The 10305-nt window shown below is 38.8% G+C and overlaps 1 protein-coding gene across 1 annotated transcript; it reads left to right on the plus strand.

Annotated features, from left to right (window-relative positions):
- Positions 1-2308: 2308 nt before the first annotated feature.
- LOC308052441 (collagenase 3-like) lies at positions 2309-9459 on the plus strand (the record flags this gene model as incomplete). Its single annotated transcript, XM_080363197.1, has 10 exons — positions 2309-2431; positions 2532-2773; positions 3953-4101; positions 4199-4324; positions 5124-5285; positions 5927-6044; positions 7225-7358; positions 7698-7857; positions 8602-8705; positions 9359-9459. The coding sequence occupies 10 exons, from the start codon at positions 2309-2311 to the stop codon at positions 9457-9459; spliced, it is 1419 nt and encodes a 472-aa protein (XP_080219323.1).
- Positions 9460-10305: the final 846 nt, after the last annotated feature.

Consider the following 10305-nt stretch of genomic DNA (forward strand, 5'->3'; position numbering starts at 1 on the left):
AACAGGGCTCCACACCTTTTGTTTGATAGGCTATTGTTTGATAGGCTAACACCTCTCTTTAATTTTTCTCTTCTACATTTATATCATTAAAATAGTGTCTCTAATTACTTGGTTTCATCTTTAATTACCAGTTAGCTAGATTATATTTATTAAGGTAACCCTGAAACCACTTAGGAATAATTTGGGATCATTCTACCACAAAGAGTGACATGGACTGGTCATGTTTTCGCAGTAACAGTTGGTTAGGAAATTAGTTTCTCCTATTTCAGAAGCAAACATTCCAACATCAGAGCTGAGAAAGAACAGTGGTATAATGGCCTGACACAGAATAAAAAACTTTTAGTTACATCTGACAAAGGGCAATGATATATAATACACATGGTGGTGGATAATGGTTCTCCCTTCGGTACAAGATGGTTAATTTCAGAGAATTCGGAATTTCCAGGAATGTTATCTGTGGAGTTTTAAGCTATTGATTTTATTCACAAGTTTCTGAGATACATCTGGTACTGTTCTGCAGAGCAGTGACACTCACAGTGTTCCTAACAGCCACGAAAACCACAAGACAGCACCGCTGCTCCCGAGCTCCAGATAATGCAAGCAAAGTTCACTGTAAACTCTGCTTATCACTTAACTGAGTAGCCCAACGTTAATGAAAGCAATGCTGCCAATATCAGTGCAGAAATGTTGGAAGGAAAGAAATAAGACATATAGATAATCTGGCAGTCTGTGTTAGCAAGGGGTGCAGCACAGGGAGAACATCAGCACTACGGATTCAGTGTCCCTCCTGAAGCACCTCAGGGGACAGCACTTCTAAGACGTGGGGTAATTAACAGTCTTTATGCCACCATTGATGAACAGAAAAGTCTCAGTGCTGATGGTGGGCAATGTAAAGGAAAATATATAAACTGTCTGGACAGACTTTGTCCCTAATTGGTATAACCATATTTAGCACTGACTGAGATGGTGTGAGGTAGAAATAGCCTACATAATAAATTCCTCCCAGCTTTATTTGCTTTTGCTCTTTGTCATCGTAAGATAGAAGGCTCATACTGTTTGAGTAGCAAATTGAGCTTTTACTCATTCAGCTTCACTAATTATTGTCCTTTTCCTGTTTTGTCAACAAGGCAACATCCAGGGCAGGGCAGTGTGTTCTGGAAAGTGTGTTCCAGTGTCTACCAGGAAACTGCCTGAGGTTTCCCCTACAGGAGCAGCCTCCGGGAGAGAGGAGAGGGGATTTGGCCAAAACAGCACCTCTCCTGCACCCTTGCTTGCAGGCACATGGTATAAGTTTTAGCAGCAGCTGAGTTTGGAGTGACCCTAGAGGGGCAGAAATCTCCTTTAGGCTTTGAAGTCAAATAATGCCCATGTCTGTCACAATGCCAGATTTATCCTGTTTTCTACCTCATAAGTCAAAATCACAATTTTCTGTCATTCTAAACACAGAGATCTGTTGCCTACCCATAGCTGGTAGATTGCCTCTCTCAAAATAGTAGCTATCTCATTGATTTATGGCTGTGCTCCCCTCATAAAGCAAATTAAACTTATGGGTTTTTTTGGCAGACAAATGGTGTGAACTAGTCACTTTACATGGCCTGCTTCACTACTAATAAAAAGCATTTTTAAATATTCAAAAATATTTCCTGATATTTAGCATTTTTCATTTTAGGCACATCTCAAGACATTAATTATTCTGAAAGATGCATAGGAAGTCAGTTTAAGGAACTCTGAAGTAAAATTTGTATTAATACTTTAGATTTATATTTCTTTACAGGAAATGGTATGCTCCAAAATGTTATTTCTTATGAAGCAAGGCAACATTTATTAGAAGTTGAAGTGTGTATGATCTATTCCAACTGTTTAAAAAATGCTGTTGAACTAGTAACTACTGAAAAGTTGCAGAATTTATTAAAAAAATAATGAAGCTTGTTATATATTTTAATTGACTTTCAAATAGTAGAAAGATGATTTTTATAGAAGAGTAAATTATTGCAGAGTTATTGCCAGTGTAGGTTACTGTAAAATAATCAAAAAGTGCGGGTTGCTTCTGCCCTTTTCTTCCCACAGCCTATGTCAATATTCAGAGACCATGTTTATCTGAGGATACAGTTTCAGAGCCCTCAGTGGGACAACAGATGCCTAAACCACAGTGTTGGAGAGGAGAGAAAAAGTAGCCGTCTAAGCATGTTTACTTTCAGTGGCAAGGAAGTTGTAACTTGTCCCTAAGTGGTGACTCACTGGTTGGGACTATAAAAGTAAAGGTAACTGCTCTCTAAACCATCAGGGCTTCAGACTTCACAGATCCAACATGATGCAATCAAGACTTTCAGCTCTCTTCTTTTTCCTGTTGGGTTTGTCATTGTGCCTGACAATCCCTATTCCCCTTGAAGACAGCCATGAATTCACAGAGAAAGATCTTCAGTTTGCAGAGGTACAGTACGAAATAATTTGTTTGCATGGTTTAGTAATAGTAAATTGTGTAGTGACAACTGTTTGGAAACTAGGCTTATTACTTCTTTTCCTCTTTTTAGCGCTATCTCAGGAATCACTATGATCTCCGTCCAAATCCTGCTGGCATAATGAGGAAGAGTGTCAACACAGTGGCATCAAAACTTCGAGAAATGCAAGCTTTTTTTGGCTTGGAGATGACGGGCAAATTAGATGAAGAAACATATGAGCTGATGCAGAAACCAAGATGTGGTGTCCCAGATGTGGGGGAATATAACTTTTTCCCTAGAAAACTCAAATGGTCAAAAACTAATTTGACATACAGGTAAATGCATGAAATTTTCGGGTTTGTTGCTGTGCCTTCTTTTTAGATGCCTTGTACAACAGGTCATTCTGTTTATGAGGTTGATGGGAGAAAGGTGCACTTGAGTTTGAGAAAATTCATATTGCAATTTGAAATCCTGACAGCACCACTTTTGGAAAGGTCCTCCAGACCCACCTTACAGCCCAAAGAAGTAAATATTATTTTCTTCCATTGCACTTTGTAATGTAGGAAAGCTAATGTGGTGTAAGATAGTTCCTCCTCATGTGGCCTCCACGTAGACTCTTTGGGCACATCTGTGGTGCCAAATGGAAGAGTGGTAGGAACTAAGATGACACGCCTCACCACTGAGCCACACAGAACTTAGTCTTTAGGTTACTCATTAGCTCTGTTTGGGACCTGGTTTTGTATCTGCTTCATCTAAGTCTTGTCCTGGACAAATCTGCTGGTGAGGGGCTTATCCCAAAGCAGTGTAGACACAAAACATCCTGTGCAATGTGGCAGTGAGAGCAGGGACTGATCCTTGTCGCTCTGCTGTTTCACAGTCTGAGTGTAGATATCTGTGCTTGGTCAGACAAGGCCCTGACCAGGACCTCAGGCAGTTGGCCTTGGGAAGCTATGGTGCTGAAAGGTCACACGGTAGCTGCTTCTCCCTTAATACTGCAAGGTCATTGACAGGTGTTTTGACCACGTGCAACCTGAGTTTCTTCAGCTGATTCCAAATATGAAATCAATGAACTCTTTCCAAGATACCACTTCAGTATATGGTGATAACATTACTTTAATGTGGATCTTTGGATCATGTTTTGCTCCTCCAGGAAGCAAGCATCATGAGATATTTTATATGGCACAAAAAAAGTTCTAAGTTACTGATATGATTTGACTTAATACAGAATATATCTGTCATTTTCTAAATCTTCTGGTGCATATAAAACCAAGTATAGAAAGCTGTTGGATCATTTCAGATGTCTCTGAATGGCTTTAATGAAAACAGAAATGGTTATTTTTATTTTCTTGAATACTATCTGCAGCTGCCCAGCTGTTCAGCTGTTTGGTTTTAGATAAGAGCATTGGGAGGAAATAAGCAAAAATTTTTGAATAAGATATACAGTCAAATAAAAATATTTTACATATTTTACTCAATTCACACAATTTAACTGAAGATATTAATCTGTTTGACAGAATTGTGAATTACACTTCAGATCTGAGACGTGCTGAAGTAGACAGAGCTTTCAAGAAAGCATTCAAAGTTTGGTCTGATGTGACACCGCTTAACTTCACCAGAATACGAAGTGGCATAGCTGATATCATGATCTCCTTTGGCACTAAAGGTAACACAAAACCAATTATTTTTATGTTACAGTTATATTGTTGCCAATAAAATGGGATAACTGATTTCACTGTTTTAAATGTTTTGGTTTTTTATAGAACATGGTGACTTTTACCCCTTTGATGGACCCTCTGGATTACTGGCTCATGCTTTCCCCCCTGGTCCAGACTATGGAGGAGATGCCCATTTTGATGATGATGAAGCTTGGTCAGATGATTCTAGAGGTAACAGAAGTTCCTGAGATTGTTTGAAATGGTGGTAGATTGACAATTTCATCCTGTTTGATATCTGTAAGCAGTTTGTTTTGCCCATTTACTGTTCTGTCTGCTCATAGGAAGCTGGGTTTAATCTCCAGTCATAAATGGATGTGTAACATACACCCAGCATAAATTTTCAGATAGACATCTCCTAAGTGCAGTGACTAAAAAAATGCCACAAACAAGGTGTTTTGTCAGCTTAGCACTTCACTGCACTCATGGGCAGCTAGTTCTGATCATAGACTGATGGGAATTACTTTACTGAAACCTATAGAAAATGCATACACTTAACTCAGCTGCAAATGGCTGCTTACATTTAATTTTAAAATTCTTCACTTTGCCTATTTGGGACAGAGCTTTAATAGAATAAATCACTATTTTTTTTTCAGTAATGTGTTATTTCATCCTCCTGACATTAAAACTGATTGCTGCAATACTAAAAACAATATGAACTCTCTACCGGAGGTGAATTCCTGAAAAAAAAAACCAGTTCTTCACTTGAACAGAACTAAGACTTCACTCCAGAGCTTTCCAGAGTTGCTAGAAAAATTCAAGAAATCTAAGTCTGCCTACAGAACAACATAGAATCGTAGAATGATTTGGGTTGGAAGGGACCTTTAAAGGTCATCTACTTTTTTCCATTGATCCAGTTCTCTCCTTCATTGTCCCATATGTTAAAGCACAATGTTAAGGTTAGCTGATTACTCCAAGTCCACTTTGTTGATATAAGGAGGTATGCATTTATTTTTACTGTGGTCTGTTGTAGGGTACAACTTGTTTCTTGTTGCTGCCCATGAATTTGGTCATTCTCTGGGACTTGAACACTCTAGAGACCCTGGAGCTCTGATGTTTCCAATTTACACATACACTGGAAAATCTGGTTTTGTGCTTCCTGATGATGATGTGCAAGGGATCCAAGAGCTCTATGGTAAGTCTATATATAATATATATTTCCTGTGTCATTATAACCTCTTACAGATGCACTTCACAGTTACTAAAAAGCTACAGATGTTCAAGAGCAACAGCCATGACTGTTTAAGAGCAATTCACTAGATTCTTGGCAACCAGACTTCAGGAGCAGAAGATACTTAGATTTAACAGTTCAGAGTTGGGGAGGGGGGAGGGGGGGAAGAGAGAGAAATGAAAGGAGATAATACTGCAGAGGACAGTTGGTCACTGTGCTTGTCCTTTAGTGGTGGTGGCGGGAGAGAGCAGAGTCTTTGTGCTTTTTGACCTGCCTCAAAATAGAAGGTAAAACAGAATCTAGAGAGAGAAACAGAAATTCTGTTTCATCATGGAAGGAATAAGATTTCTGAGGGATCTTCAAAAGTTGGGATAAAGAAAGGAAGTCCATTTAACATCATTACAGCACAACTAAACAGCTAAGTCCATGAATGTATTTGGCTAAAGCACAGAAAGGGAGAACAGATTTTCCCCAGTGCAAATGATTTGTCCATTATGCTTGCATTCATCATGCTGTTTGGGAACTCTTCCATGTCCCATTCGATATCATGATCCACAGAAAGGAAATTAATGTTGTCAAACTTAGATTGTATTATATGATTCCAGGTGCTGGAGACAAAGATCCCAACCCAAAACATCCCAAAACACCAGAGAAATGTGATGCAGATTTATCACTTGATGCAATAACAGGACTTCGTGGAGAAATGCTGGTCTTCAAGGACAGGTAAAAAGACTGCCGTATCATGGGTGGGGGATACTAGATAAAATTTGAGCAAGGGAAAACATTTCAGTTTTTACTAAATTTCTGAGTAAACCTAAATTTACAAATCACAAATCAATATAGATGCCTTTAAGAAACTACATCATATATATTTTTAGGCAGGATTTATAGTACAATTACAGGCTTGACTGCCCAGTTATATGAAGGGAAGATGATACAACTGAAAATTGACACCATTCATACACATTCTTCATTTCACAGGGCTTTCTTCTTCATGCACAAATCTACGCAGTTTTATTTGAATGAAGTTGTACTACATTCAGAAACCTTACATGGGACAGCAGTGTTTCCCTTATTCCAAATGAAAAAAAAAGATTCAAGTTTGTTGTTGTTGGAGTTGATCAATGTGTGAATGACAGAAGTGGTTGTGTCTAGGTGACTGTGAGGAAAAGTCTACAAGAGGCTCTATATATTGGAAATTCAATGTTATGAAAAAAAAAAAATTCTCCATTAACTAATTTTTAGCATAGCACATCAAAGATACAACTATTCTGTAGTACGATAAGAAGCATAGAGTTGTGGTGGATTGACCTTGGCTGGACACCAGGTGCCCACCAAGCCACTCCATCCCTCCCCTTCTCATCGGGAGAGGGCAGGAGAAAATAAAATGGAAAAGTCTTGTAGGTCAATATAAAAGCAGTTTAATAAAAGAAAAGCAAAGGCCGCCTGCAGAAGCAAAGGAAAACGAAAAATTTATTCACTACTTGCCATCAGCAGGTGATGTCCAGCCACTTCTCAGGAAGAAGGGCTTCAGTACATGTAGCAGTTGCTCTAGAAGACAAAGGTTGTACTAATGAATGCCCCACTTCCTCCTCCTTTCTCTTAGCTCTTATTGCTGAGCGGACATCATATGGTGTGGAATATCCCCTTGGTCAGTTTGGATCTGCTGTCCTGGCTATGTCCTGTCCCAAGATCTTGCCCACCCCTAGCCATCTGGTGAAGGGGGAATGTTGGAGAGATGGCCATGATGCTGTGTGAGCACTGCTCAGCAGCAGCCAAAACACCAGTGTGTTATCAACACCTTTCTAGCTACCGATACAAAGAACAGCACCCTTCAGTGGGGAACATTAACTCCTTCTCAGCCAGACCCAATGCAAAAATATATTTTCTTTTTCTGAATTAGGTTTTTCTGGAGATTGCACCCACAGATGGTTGAGGCAGAACTGGTGTTAATTAAGTCCTTTTGGCCAGAGCTTCCAAATAAAATAGATGCAGCTTATGAAAACCCCATCAAAGATCTTGTGTTCATGTTTAAAGGTGAGTTCTGAATTTTGTTGTGGGCAGAAAAATATACATATTTAGTCAATCTCAGTAAGTAATGTAAAGGTAATCAACAGAAGAACAAAACATCATACCTTCATTGTTCTAAAACCAAACCCCATGCAAATCTATGCAATTTTCAATGTATTAGGAAATGTACAATTAATCTCAAATGCCTAGGATCATAGTTAGCATAAATAGTTTAATACCTGCAGAGTATGTGACCTAAGGATCTGTTAGCTGCGTGAAAATAGGGATCATGGCATCCTCATTTTATTCTGCTCTCAAAGATGTGCCTTTACAAAAGACTCATGCATACTTTGTTCTTATTTTCAGGAAAGAAAGTCTGGGCTTTAAATGGCTATGACATAGTTGAAGATTTTCCTAAAAAGATATATGAAATGGGGTTCCCGAAAGAAATGAAAAGAATAGATGCAGCTGTCCATATTAAAGACACTGGCAAGACTCTCTTTTTTACTGGAAATAAGTACTGGAGGTAAGCTGGAGACAGATTGGTGTGTCCCTAGTCATAACCTGTCCAGAAGTAGCCAAAGATCAGCAGGTTGTTTCAAACAAGGCACTTGATTGTGACTCACATGTTTACGGTCTGTGGTGTTCATTGGGTGCTATAGCTGTGTAGAATATGTCATAAAGATGTATGCAAGACTTTTATAAACGTATGGGCACAGACTGTAAAAGCTGAAAGAAAGAAAGAAAGGAGGATAAAGTGCTCTAATCCAGAAGAGTTTGTAGTATGGTCATGTCTCTAAACAAAATTCCCATCTTGTTTCCTTAAGTTGCTGGTATGACACAAAATGGTATCAGTGCTGTGACAGTAGGAAATATATCCCACCCTAGGGTGGCTGATTCTTGCTGTCCATGAGTGGGGCTCACAGGCAGGTCTGATGTGTTATTAAGACATGACCATCCCTTCCGTTTATCTCTGTGCCAAAGCAGGATGGGCTTGCCCCAGGCGCAATCATCTCCATATAACACATACTTTATAGATCAGTTCTGAAAATGTAGCTTTATTTGTTTTGTGTTTATTGAGCTTGTACTTAATGTGGAAGAGCACTCTCTGGTAATTACCCTGAGTCTCATTATGGCACTAGACATAAGATATATAAAGGCTCCTGCCTACTTCTGATGTGGGTAACTTCAAAGCATATAAAGGGCACAGACTAAACTTCCAGGCTATTTAAATCTTCTGAATTTTTATTTTCTTTTGTGTTTAATATAGTTATGATGAAGAGACGGAGGTTATGGAAGCAGGCTACCCCAGGCTGATAGAGGAAGAATTCGCAGGAATTGGTGACAGAGTGGATGCAGTCTATCAAAGAAATGGTACATAATCTCACAATGAAGCTTTATTAAGATTAGTTGTCCTTGAAACTTGAGATTAATGTACTGTGAGGAGTTCTGTCATTTGTAATTTTGATTTTTTTTTGCATCAACACTTCTGTTCTCAACTGCTCAGGTTTCTGATCTAAACTGCCCCTGGCCCAGGTGCTCTTATAAACTGTGTACATGCACATTTGAGGAGCCAAAAAGGACCTGCCTTCTTGCTTAGTGAATCTAAGGAGGCAGGTCCTTAATATAGAAGTGTTAATAGAAGGCTTAATATAGAAGTGTTATAATGTGTCTGCTCCTTCAAATGGAACCTATTCCTATCCAGCTCTTTAAGGAGTGTTTCCAAGTCAGAATCTTAAACATTAACAGGCACACACTGTTTTCTTAAACAAGTACCATATTGTAATAAAGTGCAGAGTTGACACTAGATTAAAATACCAGTTATTTTAAAACACTAATCCAGGTCTGGCAAATGGAGTGAGGACATTTGAACATTTATTTTCATTCAATTCTAAGTACTAAACATTACATTTGAAAGACTTATTAAAAAATGAAAACAAACAGGGCGATTTTTATTTGAAGGATAACTTTCACATGACAACACATTTTTCTCAGGGTTAATTCATTTTAACTTTCCTTTTCCTTAGGTTATCTCTACTTCTTCAATGGACCACTGCAGTTTGAATACAGCATCTGGAGCAAAAGAATTGTCCGTGTCCTGCATACTAACTCCATATTTTGGTGCTAATTACAGTTAAGTGCCATGTCATGGGCTGCAGAGCAGCTTGTGGTGCATGGAAATAATAATATGGGCATATAGATTTATTAAATGACAGCAAGGTTCTGTGAACAAGCACTGGCTACCTACCACCAAATGTATACTGTATATATGGAACTACATAGCTGTATGTCAGTCTGGGACTGAATTAAATTAATAGGAACAAAGTAAAAAAGTTATTAGCATTTCAAGGGGCATTACACCATTAAAAGTTGGTCTAGTATTATGGTGAGATGCTGGATACATCCTGCACAATCATGAGCACTATTAATTCCCAGTAATCTGAGCATGTCTAGCATCTTTCAAGGATCTCCTAACCTGTGGCAAGAAATAGACCTTACAAACACAGGAGTGTTATATTTTTTAACTAATCCTTCAGGTCTTTTTGAAATTCCTGTAAACATACTGGGAATTCAGATGTGCAATGAATGAGTCAGGACTGCATGGTGCCTCCCTGAGCAGGATAACACCAGGCTGCAACACTCAAGTCAGAGAATTAAAAAGTGTTTGAATGTATACCCGCTTGAATGGTTATGTCCTCATGGAAACAGATGCCCCTGTTCATGTTTGGAATGAGCAGAAGGTATAGAAGCAGTGAGGTATAACTCCAAATCAGACAGAAAAGCAAGAAAAGGGAGGATTGTTCCCTGCAGAAATCATCAGCCTCTGTGACACTGGGGAATCCAGAAAGAAGTAGCAACAACAAGAGAATAGCACAGGCTGAAACCCTGCATGAAGTTACATCTGGTAACACAGCCCATGTTTTCAGCTGGTGCAAAGTAGTTCAAGTAACATTTATAGAAGTTATGCCTAGCT

Source organism: Nesoenas mayeri (genome assembly GCF_963082525.1).
Source record: "Nesoenas mayeri genome assembly, chromosome: 1".
Classification (NCBI taxonomy): Eukaryota; Metazoa; Chordata; class Aves; order Columbiformes; family Columbidae; genus Nesoenas; species Nesoenas mayeri.